Source organism: Mus musculus, chromosome 4, assembly GCF_000001635.26.
Source record: "Mus musculus strain C57BL/6J chromosome 4, GRCm38.p6 C57BL/6J".
NCBI classification, from domain to species: domain Eukaryota; kingdom Metazoa; phylum Chordata; class Mammalia; order Rodentia; family Muridae; genus Mus; species Mus musculus.
This window is the reverse complement of record NC_000070.6, coordinates 11485487-11503603: the sequence shown is the minus strand read 5'-3', so window position 1 is coordinate 11503603 and position 18117 is coordinate 11485487. Positions and strand designations below refer to the sequence as shown.

Genomic DNA, 18117 nt, shown 5'->3' with positions numbered 1-18117 from the left:
GTCTTTAATACCAGCACTCAGGAGGTAGGGACAAGTGGATCTCTACGATCATGGTCAGCCTGGTCCACTTTGGGAGTTCCAGGACACAAAGAAACCATTTAAATCAATCAATCAATCAATTGGAAGGAAGTATAAAATGTAATGTGAAGCCCCACAGCTTCTGTTCTGAATGCCTATGCTAACTATATAGAAGTTTACTGAGATATATAGACTTTGGGTTTGTTTAACTTTGGTGTGTGGTATTTTTATTCATTTTCATTTTTTTTAATAAAAGTTGTTTTTTGTTTTTTAATTAAAAGAAATCTTCCCTAGAAACCAAAGCCCTTGACTTCTTGGGCTAAGATGAAGTAGTACGGGTGACTGAAGCCCCTTCTGGAAGCACTATGGGATGGAAGCAATCAGAAATCTCTGCAATGGACTCTGCAGGGAAACTGGAGAAAAGCTCAAAGTTCAGGATTAATTATGAAGTCTGAGCAGACATCCCACTGCAAAGCCGGGTATGTTGCACATGGAGACTAGAAAAGGTTCAGGAATTGAAAGGCCAGCCTTGGCTACTCAGTAATCCTGGGCTCATCCTGGGCTACCTGAGACTCTGTCTTAAAAAATAAAAATTGGGCTGAAGAAATGTCTCAGTGTTAGCAGCATTTGCTGTTCTTCTGTAAGATTGGATCCCAGACTGATCCACAGACTGATGCACCACCTGTAACTTCAGCTCCAGGGAGTCCAGTCTCCTCAGACCTACATGGCTATCTACACATTCATGGATGGCATGCATGCACACAGATAACACACACAGCAAAGACACACACAGACACACACACACACACACATAACAATAATAATAACAATTTTTAATTTTAAAGAGATTTTATTTTACTTTAGTGTATGTACTTATGCATGCACACATGAGTACAGTGGTCGTGCAGATCAGAGGCAATGGATGGATCCCTGTGCAGCTGGAGTTACGGTGGGCTGTGAGCGCCCTGACATGGGTGCTGGGAACCGAACTCAGGTCCTCTACAAGACCAGTATACACTCTTAACCGGTTACTCACCCATCTTTCCAACCCCCCAAATAAGAATAAATCCTTAAAAAAAAATGTATGTGTGTGTATACACACACACACACACACACACACACACACACACACATATACACAAGCAAAAAGGAACCCTATTGGAAGGAACATAAATTTACATCAATGCATAAACAGGATGCAAAGGGTTAAATACATATAACCCAGAGTTAATTCTCAAGCTAAGTGGATTCACATTACTTCTGTATTTCAGATCTTCCATTACATGACACTAACTAAAATGGCATTTGGTACATAAAGAAATAAAGCAATTGCTGATGTGGAAAAATATGAAAGTTTATCTTTAGAAAATTTTAATAAAGACTGGAGAGACAGCTCAGCAGTTAGAAACACTGACTGCTTTTCCAGAGGTTCTTGAGTTCAATTCCCAGCAACCACATGGTGCCTGACAACCATCTGTAATAGGATCTGATGCCCTCTTCTGGTGTGTCTGAAGACAGCTACAGTGTTCTCACATAACTAAAAAATAATAATAAAATTAATAAAGGGTCTAGAGAGATGGTTTAGAAGAGCAAGGACTATTCTTGTAGAGGACCCGAGTTCAATTCCCAGTACCCACATGAGATAGCTCTTAACTGCCTGTGAGTTTAGCTCCAGGAACATCTGAGGACACACATATACACATACCCACATGCAGGTACTTACAACAACAACAAAAAAAACTTTAACAGGTCATAGAAATATCTAGTAATAAGTTACTGGCCTGAATGCTATAAACTTATCTACTCAAATAAAAGAGAAGCCCTAAATGCGTTTATGTATGTGCACTATATGCATGCTTTATGTCAGCGGAGGTCAGAGGAGGGCATCAGATCTTTGGAACCAGAGTTACAGATGGTTGTGAGCCACCATGTGGGTGCTGAGAACCAAACACAGGTCTTCTGTGAGAGCAAGTGCTCTTAACCACTGAGACATCTCGACAGCCCCAGTACTTTACCGTTTTAAAACCATACTTTATTTCATACTCACCATAAAACAGTTCAAGAGAATAATGGGATTTTAAAGCTCCTTATAATTGCAAGACACATCTGTACGAGAGATAACATCCTGGAACACTGGGTCCTGCTCTGTTCACTAGCTTACTTAGATCAACAGCTGTACAGAAGCAAGAACAGCAGAAACAAGGGGAAAAGGTCACAGTGATAATTACCTTCGAGTTTGGTCTAAAGATGATAGACGTATTCTCATCATATTCCAGGCTGTGAAAAGGGGTAAGAATAAACACAAAGGTTCAAATAATAAGTATTACAAATTATGAAGTTCTGGCTGGTGAGACAGCTGACTACATAAAGCACTTACTACCTAAGTCTGCTGGCCTGAGTTCAATCTCTGAAACCTACATCAAGGCAGAAGGGAAAACCAACTCCCATACACCCTCACCATGAGCTGTACATGTGAAAGTAATAAATAAAGCCTCACTTCCCAAGGCGGCACTGTGGAAAGTGCTGGGGTCTCAGCTCCAGGCAGGCCACAGCACTCAGAGTGCTGAAGGGTAGAGGCAGGGCCTAGTGGTGCACCTTAGGTGTTTCCAGACACAGCCTGGGTCTACAGCACATGTACTACAGTGCCTTGTGTTTATTAAAAACTGTTTAAAAGGACACAAAATGTACAGTTACTAAAACAGCTAATAATTTATTTCTCCCCCTAAGAAAGGAAGGGCTTCTGCTGTTCCTACATAGCTAGAACTCTATTAAACCATTTCCTACATTCTGTAAACGGCTACAATGGTATTAGTAATAATCTTACAGCCTTTTCCCCCCAAAGTCTGTTTTTATCAGTTCAGTATACTGCATTATTCTAGGTATTTTCATTATACGAAATCTACCATGTCAGGTACTTTATTTAAGTGGTCATCTGCTAGCAGAACTTGTACAGCTTTTTAGAAACTTAAAATTAATAAGAAAAACAGTTTTCACCAGTGTTTAGTTTTATTTCAAGGTACTCAAGTTGCAATAAAGTGATTAAAAAAACAAAAATAAATACTTTTTCATGTTTTTCTTTTTTTTTTTTTTAATTAGGTACTTTCTTCATTCACATCTCCAGTGCTATCCCAAAAGTCCCCCACATCCTCCCCCCATCCACCCACTCCCACTTCCCAGCCTTGGCATTCCCCTGTACTGGAGCATATAAAGTCTGCACAACCAATGGGCCTCTCTTTCCACTGATGGCCAACTAGGCCATCCTCTGATACATATGCAGCTAGAGACACGAGCTCCAGGGGGCACTGGTTCGTTCATATTGTTGTTCCACCCATAGGGTTGCAGATCCCCTCAGCTCCTTGGGTACTTTCTCTAGTTCCTCCATTGGGAGCCCTGTGATCCATCCAATAGATGACTGTGAGCATCCACTTCTGTGTTTGCTAGGCCCCAGTATAGCCTCACAAGAGACAGCTATATCAGGGTTCACATTTTTCTACTGTAAATACTTGAATATAAATTTTTACAAGACTATGATGTAATTGGTTTGGGCTATGCACACATATTAGTTGAGATTTTAAAAGAACCTCCAAAAAAATCTAATGAACAGTCAGAGAGAGAACCACAGACAGCATTATACTCTACCAACTGTATACTATGTGTAACAAAGTGTACACTTTGAGGCTGAGGATGCCATTATGTGATAGAGTACTTGCCTGGCATCCAAAAGTCCTAAGTTCAATCCCTAGCACCCCCCCCCCCGAAAATGTACACTGGGACCAAAACTTAAGAAAAGTACTCACACCAGGCGTGGTGGTGCATGCCTTTAATCCCAGCACTTGGGAGGCAGAGGGGCAGAGGGGCAGAGGGGCAGAGGGGCAGAGGGGCAGAGGGGCAGAGGGGCAGAGGGGCAGAGGGGCAGAGAGGCAGAGGCAGGTGAATTTCTGAGTTCGAGGCCAGTCTGGTCTACTGAGTTAGTTCCAGGACAGCCAGGGCTACACAGGGAAACCCTGTCTCGAAAAACCAAAAAACCAAAAAAAAAAAAAAAAGAACAGAACAGACCAGAACTCACTCTACAGTTGGTGCACACTGCTCAGTGTAGAGCATGTGCTTAATTGTCTGCAGTCTGGGGTTTTAAAAATGTTAAATTTTCAATGTAATTTCCTAGGAAATTAAGAGGATCAGAAAAGAATGATTAATGTCTACTAATTCCTGGCAGGAGTGTATTTTTTGTATCTTTAAGCAAACTTTAATTTTTCTCATATTATAATGAGTTCTTATTAAACTCATTCAATGGTTATTTTGCCTAATTTTTTTTGGGGGGGGGGTTGAGACAGGGTTTCTCTGTGTAGCCCTAGCTGTCTTGGAACTCACTCTGTAGACCAGGCTGGCCTCGAACTCAGAAATTCACCTGCCTCTGCCTCCCAAGTGCTGGGATTAAAGGCGTGCACCACCATACCCAGCCTAATATAATTTTTAAGAATCAAAAAGCTGCCTTTTCCAGATCAGGTTAGTAATAAATCATATAATAATGTCTTGTTTATGATGCATGCACATACACGTAAGAAGCAAACAAAAGATGGCTATTATTTCACACTTAAGCTTTCTATTTTGTTATTAAGACTCTCATGAGCTTAGCATTTTCATAATTCCCACAGAGAAAATTGTGTCTACCACCCGACACTTCCTACTATCTACACAACAGGGGTCTGTTTGCTTCCTGACTCAGTAAGGTTCCTGATAAAGTGACTTTGTATGTACATACCTTCCCAACCTATCAAAAACTGGAGCACTTGGTTTGCTTACATTATTGAAGAATAAGTCAAGTTGAAATGTGTGAGGAGATGTTTCCCTGTAAAACAAACAAGAACAAAACATCAGCTGTTTTAACAATTAGTCCTACAGTAAGACAACTACTTGCAGCAGTAAGTACTACTGTAAAGATTTAAATGTAAAACATCAAGTGACGTGCATATTTGAACAGAATCCTATCTAATTCTCAAATCATTTAAGTATTATTTAAAGTGAACTTTTTATTAGAAGAAGGTACACTATAAAACTAACAGGGATCGCAAAATGGCTCACATGATAAAGGTTCCCACCACCACCAAGCCCAATAACCTCAATGTAATCCCCAGGACCCAAACAGTAGCAGAAGAACCATCTCCTGAATGCTTCTCTACAATTTCCACACACTGGCATAAACATGTCCATATGCATCCACACATCCTCCCCACAAACATCTCAAAAAACATAAAATAAAATAAAATAAAATAAAATAAATACACTACTAACAAAATCCAAAGCCAGGTAAGCTCATGTGTGCCTGTGTCCCCAGCACTTAGAAAGGTGAGAAGGCGAGCTGGGAAGTCTGCTACAAGTTCAAGACCAGCCTGGGCTATAAAGTGAAAACCAAGTCAGAACAGAAAGAACAAAAGAGGGTCTGGAGACATGACTTAAAAGCAAATACTGCTCCTGCAGAGAACCCAAGTTTGGTTCCCAGAAACCACCCTGGGCATCTCACAACTGCAGGTAACTCAAGCTCCAAGAGATCCAACTCCCTCTTCTGGCTTCCATGGGTACCTTTACCCATATGTGGGTGTGCACATAAGCACACACACACACACACACACACACACACACACACACACAGAGTGGTAGGGTGTGTGTGGGGGGGAGACTAAGAATAAATAAAAATTAGGAGCAGAGGTGGTGCACGCCTTTAACCCCAACACCCTGGAGACAGAAGCAGGCAGATTTCTGGCCTACAGAGATAGTTCCAGTACAGTCAGGACTGCTACACAGAGAAACCTAGTCTGAAAATCAAGCAGTCAATCAATCAATCAATCAGCCAATCAAAATAAATCTTTTTAAAAATACATCAGGCTGGGTTGTATCAATCCCAGCACCCAGGAGGCACAGCCAGCCAGCCTGGTCTACATACAGAGCTAGTTCTAGGAAAGCCAAGACACAAACACACTGTCTTGAAAACCAAACCAAAAAAAAATTTAAAAGTTGGATCCTTTCAGGACAGAAATATAGGAATTCTGGTTTTACCTATGTATTTCTAAGTCTTATTGTGAGGGAAAAAAAATTATAAAGTACTTTTGAGTTTAAGATCCCAGGCTTCCACCAGGTGGTGATGCTGTACACCAGACTTGGATCTCTGAGTCTGAGGCCAGCCTGGTCCACAGAACAAGTTCCAGGAGACACAGGGCACACAGAGAAACTGTCTCAAAACAGCAAAACAAAAACAAAAACGAATAGACATCAAGCTTCATGGCATCAAGATGGTTCATCAGGCAAGACAGCTGCCAAGGCAGATGCTCGACCTCAATTCCTGGGGACCCACATGGTGGCAGAAGAGAACTGATTCATTCCTACAAGGTGTCCTGACCTCCACCCATGACTCCATGACACATGAAGGACCACACATCACACATAAACTTAAATATGTAATAAAAATTGGTAAAAAGATTCCCTGCAGGTTTCTTCTTGTTTGTTTTACTCCATTAATCCTTAATTTGATTGTTCTACATGTTAAGCATGTGTAAATGTTTTTGGTACTTATATATCTCATTACAACATAAGGAGCCATTCACCCCCAGCTAAAGACAGGGAGTTATTCTCTGCAAGGGGCAGAGATATGCTTTTCCTGCTGTGGTGGCCAAGCTTCGAGATGTCTCCAGTGAGCCAGGCTTTCTGTTACTCAGAACCTGTACAGTCCCCTCCTACACTGTTCTAGAATCTGTAACTAAGAGAATAGAGTAAACCTCTCAGTGTGTCACTTCCAATGATAAGTTACAGGACACACTACCTGAGGCTTCTTCCTGGGAATGCTCACTTGTGCACCGCTCACCCTGGAAGAAGCTGTTATGACTTGAGCAGGATGGACCTCAACAGAGAACATCTGCTACTAAAGATCGGCAACTTCTCACAAGCAGCTATGTAAGTGAGCTCCAGGCAAACTCTCCACCTCATTCCCACCAGAGATAAGAATTGCAACCTGTATCTTGACTACAAAAATAAAGGAAATAAAGCAGCTTAGTACTTGTGCTAGAGGTTAATGCAGCTGCCTTCTTCAATCTGTTTCCCAGTTCATTGTTGTTCTTAGGACAGTCTTTTAGGAACCTGTAGTTTGTCGACTCCTCTAGACTGACTAGCCACAAGCCTCAGGAATCCCATCTCTGCTTTCTCAGTGCTGGGATTATAGGTTCTGCTATCACCATTCTTTTTAACAGGGGTGCTAAGATTGAACTTAGGTCCTCATAGTTGTGCAGACAGAAATTAACTAATTGAGCCATACTAGTCTGTAAACAGGTAAGGGCAGGTGAAAGATAGGACTAGAGCCTGTGATTGATTGGGCAGTGGAAAAAGAAGGCGGGCTGAGAGTTTTAGACATGGGACAGAGACAGAGACAGAGGGAGAGGGAGAGGGAGAAAAGGAGATAGAGATGAAGAGACAAGATGGAACCTATAGGAGAGGAAGACAAACCGGATCCATGTGGCTTGAAAGAGTCACAGGTAGCTATGGATGTCATAAAAGAGCAATAGAGTAATGTAGGACACATCTGTCCAACCTAGTTGGGCAGTATGTATAAATATCAATTGAGTTTTGAGTTCTTTGAGTGGGCATTTGGGAGATTAAGAATTTACAATTATAAATCAGACTGATAATTTACACGCCTCTGGAATTCTTTTTATACAGGGCTCAGGGTTTAAAGTGAGTCACGGCAGACTAGTGGCAGGGGACGGATGAATAAGAATGCCAAGTTCACTGGCAAGCTAACTGTGGGAAGTTGGGCGGACCACTACATGGGGAAAGCCATGGGGGCTGGGAGACCACTGCAGCCAGACAGTAGCCAGCAATTGCGTGGTTTGTTTTTTAACAATTACATGCTCCGCTAGTCCCTTTGGGGTGGAGGGTGTTATGGGATCCCACATATCCTGTAGCCCCATCTGGCCTTCAACTTGCTAAGTAGCCGAAGAGTACTTTGAAGGCCTCATTCTCCCAAGTGCCAGAAATGCATGCATGTCTCCCTGCACAGTTTAAATTTTAGTTTTTGTGGTTGCTGTTTTCCAGCCATCATTTTACACTGCCCTGGCTGGTCTTAAACTTCCAATCCTCCAGGTTCTGCCTCCCCAGAGCTGAATTATAGACATGCCACACTTACTTCATGCCATGCTTGGGGATCAAATGCAGGGCTCTGTGCATGCTAAGCAAGCACTCTACCAACTAAACTAATTTCACCTCTCCTAAATTCCTTAAATGTGGAAAAAAAAATGTATGAGATCTACTGAAAACAATAATTAATCTAATTGTTTTATATTTTATATTGTAACTTCTGAATGATACCTCTGAAGACTTTTACACCTACTTCTATAAATACCAATAAATTTTCACAATTAGGAAGGAACTTCCACCCTGAATCTGTCCCATAATATTTACCAGGAAGCAGCAGGTTGAACTATTTTATATAATAGAAATGGAGTTACAAATAGTATCAATAAAATGAAATGTATCAATATGCAAAACCAGTGCCTATGATATAAGCTAAAAGGTCTTTTAAAAATCCATTTATCATATATATTCACATATTCACAGTCAAACTTCAGCTTCTATCTCCAACACATAGGGGCTGCAGAGAGAGGAGAGGCGGGGAGGAGCATATTTAAGTTTAAAAAAAAAAAAAACCACAAAGAGTTGACTCACCCATATGCTCTGTTGTCAGGTAAGCCACTATGGGCTCGTACTCCCGGGGGTATAACTCGGACTTCATTGATATAAACCACACACGGAAAACGAACCACATCTATATGAGAACTTTGCTATAAAAAGGATGAAACATACTATAAGTAAAACATTTCTTTCAATTCAAAACACGCTTTCTTTTTTCAGCTTAAAATGAAGCCAACAATCTTAAAATCCAGGGATGAGATGTAACAGTGTTGTAAAAGCACATAAGTCACAAGTGTGTGTGTGTGGGGGGGGGGGGGGGTGGAGGTGTGCTCGAGTGTGCAGTACAAGCCTCTAATCCTGGCACTTGGGAGACAAAAGTAAGTAGATCTCTGTGAGTTCAAGGCCAGCCTGGTCTACAAAGTGAGTTACAGGACATCCAGGACTACACAGAGAAACCCTGTCTCAAAAAAAAACAAAACAAAAAACAAAAGAAAACAACAACAACAGCAAAGCACATGCCTCACATGTTCAAGACCCTGGGTTGAACCCTCATCACTAAAACCAGTCTAGATCACTAAACATATCATTAACTTTTACACTAACTACGATGCTGTGTAAATCACTTTTTTAAAAGCTGGGGGATGATGGAACTGGAGAGAAGTCAGCAGTCGAGAATGCCCGGGGCTTTTCCAAAAGGACCAGAATTCAGCTCCTAGCATCTATTATTCCAGAAAACCCAATACATCCTCTTCTAAACTCCAAAGGCATCGCATCTATGTGGCATACAGAGAGATACACACATGCATACAAATAGTAAGTATTTTTAAATAGCTGATGATTTATCATGATAATAATGTACCCAATTAAGTCTCTCAGTTGATATTACATAAAACTTCCTGCAGTACATTTACCTCTTCACTCATGTTTTGCTTAGACCAAACTTTTTCTATTCATGGCTCCAGACACTCAAGAAACTTTAATGGATGCTTCAAATATGCAGATACATAAAACAGACATCTACTGATAAATGAATAGAAATGAAGTAGGCAAGTCTGGCCACGCCTTTAAATGGAAGGTTCAGTCTGTGACTCGCCTTCCTCCCTTTCTTCCAATATTCTGCTGCTTTTCTAAAACATGTCATGATGAGCTACCATGAACAGTACAGGCAATGCTCTAAGGATGGCAGAGGAAACAATATAGACAGAACCTGTGCCCAACACTAAAACTGCTGCATTCTTCCTAAGAGATTTTCAATTCTTTTCTAGATTATTTAAAGATAAAATTCTATCCCATGTAAGGCCACAAAAACAAACAAACAAAAAAGCAACCCTTTTGTTGTTGTTTAGTTTTGGGGTTTTTTTTTGTTGTTGTTGGGTCTTTTTTTTAAGGATTTTTTTTTTTAAGATTTATTATTATTTGCCTGTGAGTACACTGCATCAGATCTCATTACAGATGGTAGTGAGCCACCATGTGGTTGCTGGGAACTGAACTCAGGACCTCTGGAAGAGCAGTCAGTGCTCTGAACTGCTGAGCCAGCTCTCCAGGCCCCATTTAGTTATTTTGCACACTTAAGTTACTGCAAAGATGTAAAAAAAAAAAAAAAAAAAAAGAATACAACTTTAAGTCAGGGTAACTCTGAACTTTTGACCTTCCTGCCTCCACCTCCTAAGTGCTAAAATATAGACGTGTCACCAGGTCGTTTTATGTGGTAAGAGAGATAGAACCCATGTTTAACGCATGCTAGGCAAGCATTCTACCAAATGCCCTAAAATGTACTACTTATAAACAGGAAATCCTCAGTATTAGCTGTTACCACTTCTATTAACCATATATTACATATTTCCATAAATTCAAGGGTAGCCTAGTCTGTATAATATGTTCAAGGCCAACCAGGGCTCTGTAGTGAGATCTGGTCTGAGAAAGAGGGGCTTGGGGGACCCGTGAATGAGGGAAAAGAGCTTTCTAGGTAAAGGGGAAGGGAATGCATCAGAGGAAATAGACAACCTCAGGTTTAAAAAAACTAGGTGCATAGTTCACAAGGACTAGCGGGCAGATGGAGGTAGGGGAGAGAAAGCAGGGCTGGGGCTAAGCAGAGCACAACCAAGGTGATTATAAAGACCTTTCACCCACAGCCAGGGGACAATTCCTAGTCTGTATCTCCACCTAGGATTCTTCAAAGACCCTAGGGACATCTCCATTTAAATGTCTTTAGATACTTCAAAGCTGGCAAGACAAACACTGAACTCTGTCCTTCATCCACAATACTATCTATCACTAACCACAATAACACGCAAGTCACATGTGGCTCCTTGTCCTCTCACCTCACCTTCCATTTACTAAATGCTGAACCGTTCTCAGGCTGTGTGTGGCACACCTGCATTTCTGCTGTCCTTCAGCTCCGTACACTGTCCACTCTAATCTCACTAGAGCAGTAGGACCCTGACCGGCTCGGTGCCTCGCATTCAGCTCCACCCCATGGCCTGCTGAAAGGTAATGTAGTCTGTCTAGCGTAGAGCCATGTATCGTGCTGCTGCTTCCTTCAGCCAGCCAAGGCCTGGGCCTTACAAACCACAATGCTGTACGATGTACAATGTACAATGATGTCCCTCACACACCGAGCTGCTTTTCAGCTTCATGGCCTCTGTAGTGCTGTTCTCTTATCACCGCGCTCACACCCCTCTGCCCCAACTCTACTTGGACGACAGCTCTCTCTCTCAAAAGCTAAGTCCAGGTAAGTCCTCCTTTAGGAGCCCAAGGTCCCTTATCAAACTCATCTGTCAGACGCTCTCTTTTCCCATCCCAATAAGCGTATGTGACAAGACCTGACTGTAATTCAGTACCTGGCATATTCATGTAATGAAAAACCTTTCAATACATGCCTAAAGATAACTTGTTTTGAAGTTGAGAAAGATGAAACTCTGGGCTGAGAAGGTAGAGCAATTGAAAGAAATACTTTTCTAATCTGCATGAAGGTCCTAGGTTCAACCCCACATAAACCAGTAAGAAAGATCGGGAGTTTAAAACTTACCCGCTGGCCTGGCCTACACAAGACTTTGTCTCAAAAAAAAAAAAAAACAAAAACAAAAACAAAAAAAACAAAACTAAGACAGGCTGAGACTGAGAACTCTGGGAAAGTTTATGATCATAAACTAATGTGAATATGAATACACTGGTTAGACTTCAAGCCCACATTTGTCCATAGGAAGTCTCTGTCAGAATCCTTCAAGCTGTCTGCTTGCATTTCTCATACTATCTGTAACTGCCTTCTCTCTCCCTCAGTTCACTCATCTACTGCTGCCAGTTAAGCTGCCCCTTATACATAAATGGTGCAGATTGCTCCCTAACTAAACTCTGAAGCAGCGGTTCTCAACCGCTGTGGGTCGACACCCCTTTCCAAAGGGTTACCTAAGACAACTGGAAAACACAGATATTTACATTATGATTCCTAACAGTAGCAAGATTACAGCTATGAAGTAGCAATGAGATAACTGTGCGGCTAGGGGTCCTCACAACCTGAGGAACTGTATTGAAGGTCAGAGTGTTAGAAGGGTGGAGAACAACTCTTAAAGCCCTCTAGATCACCCATTCCCCCTCACAGTGTATTTGAACCTAGCAAATACGCTCAAACAATACAAAAGAAATAAAAAATTCATAACCTATCCCCTTTGGGTTTCTATAAAAAGTCAGAATCATAAATCCCAAGAGTTTAGTACACAGATAATAAATACAATTATCATTTAAAGCCACAGGATGTCCATGTGACAGGGATAACAGACTGACTTTTTACTGAATACTCTCTGCACCTTTTACATGTGTACCTCATGCATGTGTTATCTAGTTAAACCACAAAGCAATGCTTCTTTAAATGACGCTCACCTTCATGCAGGTTTACTGTAACTCACTGTTGGATAAAAAAGAAACCACAAACCAGTACTAGGACATTAATATAAAAGGACATACATTCAAACATAACTATATGTACTGGAGATTTGGGAAATATTAATATAAAGAAAGCTGTTATTGAACTAGAAAATAGAGTACATACTAATTATAATAATTGGAGGGGGTCAGATAAAAGAAATTAACTCACATCAAAATACATTAGCTTTCCACTCATTTTCCAAATAGTCTGTGTAAATCTTACTTTAAACAATTTTTCTAAAATATATTGCATTCATGCTAGAGTTTTATCTTGCTTTTATTTGTATTTATTTGTCTATTTGAAATTGTGTGTAATGTAGCCCAAGCTGGTCACAACCTGTCTTTACAGCTAAAATTAATTTTAAAACTCCCGACCCTAATGCCTCCACCTCCTGAATGCTAGGCTCACTGGCACAGGCACCATGCTCAGCTGACCTTGTAGTTTGATTTGTAATACTGTTTTATTCTTTTATTGGAACATCATTTATTTTCTAGTGATCAATCTTGTTAGTCTGAAATCAATAAACCAGACTTAAAAGCACGTAACTGTTTATGTGACGATCGACTGCTGCAAGATAAAGGAGACAGAAAGAAGAGAGAGTTAATGAAGACTAGATCTATGAAAGGGTATGCTTTTTCTCTATCTTACAATTTTTGGTTTTTTTCTTTTCTCTTTTCCTTTTCATTTAAGTGTGTGTGTGTGTGATGTGTGCACCCAGATGCCATGCACATGGATGTAAAGAACAACTCTGGGGAGTCAGTTCTCTCCTTCCCCCTTTCCACGGTTCCAGAGCTGAACCCGTAAAGCTTGGCTGCCAAGTGCTTTTTATCCACTGAGTCATTTGCTCACTCCATCTTCTAAGTTTTCTAGAATGAAATTTACATGTGCAGTGCCAAGGGAAGCCAAAGGAAGCCAAAGGAAGGCACTAGATTCCTTGGAGCTAAAGTCACAAGCCATTGGAGGCTGCCTGCTGTCAGTGCTAAGAACCAAACTTAAGTCCCTCTGCAAGAGCAACAAGTGTTCTTAATCACTGAGCCATGTCCGGAGCCCTAAAGATTGCCTGACTGATTAACTGGTTGATTATTTGTAACTACATATATCTGTGTGTGTTGAGGGGAGTAGGTGCAGGTGATTCCAGGCACCCAGAACTGACCCTGGGTCCTGTGCAAGAACAGTACACACTTTTTCCCCCTAAGGTTTACTTTAGTTTTAATCATGTATGTTTGCACACATATGGCCATGGGGTAGGATCCCATGGAGCTGGAATTACAGCTGTGCACCTCCTGATACGGGTACTAGAAACAAAATCAGGTCCTCTGTAAGACTAACAGGTGTGCTTAACCACTGAATCATCTCTCCAGCCCCATTTTTAAAGGAATCGCAATACAAAGGGGTTTTTTTACCTTTAAATATTTATCTTATGTATCTGTATATTGCCCGCGTATATGTATGTACATCACATTCGTGGTACTGCACACATGCTGGTGCCTGAAGAGGTCAGAAGGGGGCATTTCAGCCCCCGAAACTGGAGTTACACAGCTGTGTAATCCCGGAACCTCTGCAAAAATAGCAAATGCTCTAAACTGCTGAGCCTTCTCTCCAGCCATTCAAACTACCACTAGTAATTCATCTAGAGCTTCTCTCACCCCTTTTAGGGATCCTCTGCGAAAGGTTAATCAAAGGTTAACTTCCCTATAGATTACAAATGTCTTTAGAAGCAACTCAACTTTCTTGTTTCATGTTTACGAACTGCCTCTCCTCCAAGACGTGCCTTGCATGCACTTCTTCCTCCTTGGTCCCACTGCAAAACCGATGGCATCACTTTAGAGCCAGGAAAAAAAAATGTCTGGTGTTGTATTTTCTTCCTGGTTTTGTCTGGTTTGATTTTTCTTTCTTTATTCCACAGTGCCTGAATGCAAGTCAGAGGAAATCCTCTAGAGGCAGTTCTCTCCTTTGATCAGAAGCCCCAGAAACCACACTGAAGTTCTCAGGATTGGCGTCAGGGGCTTTGCTCATGCAGCCATCTCACACACCTTGTTTTTGTCTGTCTTCTATGTCGCCCAGGGAGCCATGAGCTTGTACTTCTTCTCTAGATGTCCGGAATGCAGGCATGGCTCAGAATGTCATTTTACCTTAAGGTAGCCATGTCAGTTCAAAGAAACCACCTGACCTTTTACCATTGCTTATCTATAAAATGAAAACAACTTTCAAAACTAATAGATCAGAGAAAATTCCTTCAAATAACCAAAGCACTGTCCCTAGCTCAGGAAAAGCTCCAGGGATCAATTCCATCTGCTAACTAGCTTTCACTGCACCTCACTCACCCATTCTGACTTTGCTACCCATTTTCACTGACTTTTTTATTCTATGACTGACCAATTAATCTATCTAGCTTACTAATCATATAATCCCCCTGCTCAATAACGAAAGACTTCCAACAAAGAGTCTGTACTATTCTTGAACATTTAAGGCGCTCCAAGACATGGCCTGTCAGGCATCAATTCATACAGCTGGTCTGGGCATAACCTAACAGAAGACTGACGACAGCAGCCCTCCTTTCCCACAATCAAAGAAACAGTTCCCATTTTACCAAGATCAACTTAATATGTCACTTGCGTTAATGAAATCTCCCTTGATATTCACAAAGGAATAGCCTCTCACCAAAATTCTGTACCTTTATGTTCACAAAGAGAGCTAAATAAGTATCAACTAGAGTGTCCTACATCAGACACTGAATACGGACTTTGTTTGGCTGGGAATGGTGGCACCCACCTTTAATCCTGGTTCCAGGGAGGCTGAGGTAGGTGAATCTCTGAGTTCTAAACCAGCCCTAGTTCACACTGCAAGTTAGCCCCAGTCCAAAAAAAAAAAAAAGAATTTTGTTTGGTTTTAGTGCCTTTTGTTTTGTAAACTAAGTTGGGCTTTTTGGCTTTTTTGTTTAGTTTTGCTAGACAGGGTTTCTCTGCATAGTCCTGGCTGTCCTGGAACTCACTCTATAGATTAGGCTGGCCTAGAAATCACAGAGATCCACCTGCCTCTGCCTCCCAAGTGCTGAGATTAAGGTGTGCTTTGTGATTCAGTTAATGCCATTCATCCTCTACACTCCAGTGATTAGGCATTTTGGAGATAAGACTGTAAACTTCACAGGATTCCCAGTGTACCTCTTTACACAACATATTCTAACTCGAACCAAACATTTCTATACCTCTTACAAACCCCTACTCTTCCAAGATAAAGTCAAATGGGATTTTTTTTTTCTAAACCTTCAACCACTCCCGGAGAGTATTTTTTTAACCTGCTCTGTTTTCCTAGGATCCTTAATTTTTGTCTAAGAACGAAGGATAGAAAAGCCTGAAAGAATGACAAATTGCTTGGTAGACTAGTACTAGGTATGTATGCTTCTTCCAAAAAAAATTGTTTTAAGACAGACTCTTACTATGTAACCCTGACTGTCCTGGAACTTGCTATGAGAGTTCACTGGCCTCAAACTCACAAAGATCTGCCTACCTGGGCTTCCCAAGTACTGGGATAAAAAACATTAATGCCATGCCTGGTTCTTTCTTTAAATTTTATTGTTCTCTACTTCCATAAAGATGTTTGTTCTGGTAACAATTTTGCGTTTGGCAGCCATTTTGCGTTTTCTCAAGTCTGGCTGGAATTACATAGCCCAGCAGTCACTCATTCATTTATTCAAGAAAATGCAGCCGTACTCATTTCATTACTTCATAAGAGAACATTTTAAATCTCTTCTCATTCAGATGCTTATGTTTTCCTAGGTACGGTCTAAACCCAGGACATACAACCGAGAAAGAATAGGAGACACTCTACCCTACTTTCATGTTGTCATATTAAGAGTACAGTAGGGTTGGAGAGATGGCTCAGCGGTTAAGAGCACTGACTGCTCTTCCAGGGGTCCTGAGTTCAAGTCCCAGCAACCTCATGATGGCTCACAAGGAATCTGATGCCCTCTTCTGGTGTGTCTTAAGACAGCGACAGCGTACCCACATACATAAAATAAATAAATCTTAAAAAAAAAAAAAAAAAAGAATACAGTCTTCATAGAAACAAGACAATCCCCAAAGAATGACTCTCGAAATGATTAGGTTTCCGGTGAAACAAACAAATATGAGGCTTGTTCATTTACTCTCTCTTCCTCGCAGCCGAATTTCTCTGTGGACTTCGTTATAGTTCATTTTTGCGAATCTTCGTTAATTCGCTACATTCAGTACATTCAACTTAAGAATTCCAAGGCCTTTCAGGGACGCTAAAGTAATTCTGTACACAAAACTACGCAACACCCCACCTTCGTCCCCTGAAAACAACAGACTTGCTTTCTAATGACAGTCTTTAGTCCTTCAATACTGCATGATTCGCAAGTGTCCTCCACGCAAAGGAGATTCTCGTAGATCTGTCATGTCCTAATAGGTGAATTCCTTCCCAAACTATTGAAGTGCTATGACAAATTGAGCAATGAGACCGCCGTTAGAAGAGAGATAGAAGAGGACTTAGGATCCTGGATAGTCCGTACCCTGAGGGCATCCAGAACCCGACACTACTGTCAAAAACCAGATGCCCAAGCTCACGCCTGCATCCCACCCGAAGTACACCTGAGACCAAGGACCCTCCGCAGGACTCAACGCTGACAGGACAAACTGTCAGCAGCGCGACTGACTCGACTGAAGCCGCGGGCCCCAAATCAAAGCCGAGAAAGGCAGGGCCGCCGCCCAGGGCCACCGGGCTCGCACCGGGCTGGGGGAGGGGGTGTGGACCAGAGGACCCCCGCGCGCGCGCGACTGAGGGAGGACACCGCCCGGACGGCCCCCGACTCCGCAGCAGGGGTACCGGAACTGAGGGGCCGTGTCGAAATCGGGTCGCGAGGCCTTACCTCAGCGCTCGGATGTTTAAAAGTATCTAAAAATAGCAGCTCCATAGACGAGTCCACCGCCATGTCTGCCGCGGGCGGGGGACCGGGAGATGACTTCCGGGGCAGCTCTCCAACCTCCCAGGCCGAGGCTCCAGCTAGGGGGAAAACTGCAGTACTTCCGGTAAACAGGACGCTGTCGTCTCAAGCCTCCACCAATCCCATCGCAGCTTGCTGACTTAAGCCGTAAGCCCCGCCTCCTCCAGCGCGGCGGAGGGCGCCTTCTGCGAGCCCAAAGGGGCAGGGAAAAAAAAAAAAAAAGAGGGGCGGGGACTACGGTGTTTGCAGTGGTCCAAATCCCGTGGTTCTCCGGAGTAGCGGAGCCACGACGCCTGCGAGAGGCGATGAGTTCTAGAAGATAGGAAAGTGTGCCAAATCTAGACACACGGCACCGTATGCCTCCCACGAGGCATGCTCTCCAAACAAAACCATGCAATGAGGGAATCTGAAAAGACACTGTTTTCAAAGAGAAGAAAAGAGCACACACAAGGCCAGCCAGGAGTTGAATCCCAGCTTGAGCTACATGAGACCGTGTCTCAAAAAATGAGGGAAAGGGAGAAAGAGGGAGGGAGACAACTTGTCT

The 18117-nt window shown here is 42.1% G+C and overlaps 1 protein-coding gene across 2 annotated transcripts in view; it reads right to left on the bottom strand.

The window, feature by feature from the left end:
• Positions 1-17646, bottom strand: part of Virma (vir like m6A methyltransferase associated) — a 65186-nt gene extending 47540 nt beyond the window's left edge. For both annotated transcript variants that reach the window (NM_001081183.1, NM_001347055.1), the window contains exons 1-4: positions 17499-17646; positions 8725-8840; positions 4778-4864; positions 2247-2295 (exon numbers count right to left, since the gene is read on the bottom strand). In NM_001081183.1, the coding sequence (NP_001074652.1) occupies positions 2247-2295; positions 4778-4864; positions 8725-8840; positions 17499-17561 (315 nt within the window). In that variant the 5' untranslated portion in view covers positions 17562-17646. The remainder of the gene's footprint in view (positions 1-2246; positions 2296-4777; positions 4865-8724; positions 8841-17498) is intronic.
• Positions 17647-18117: the final 471 nt, after the last annotated feature.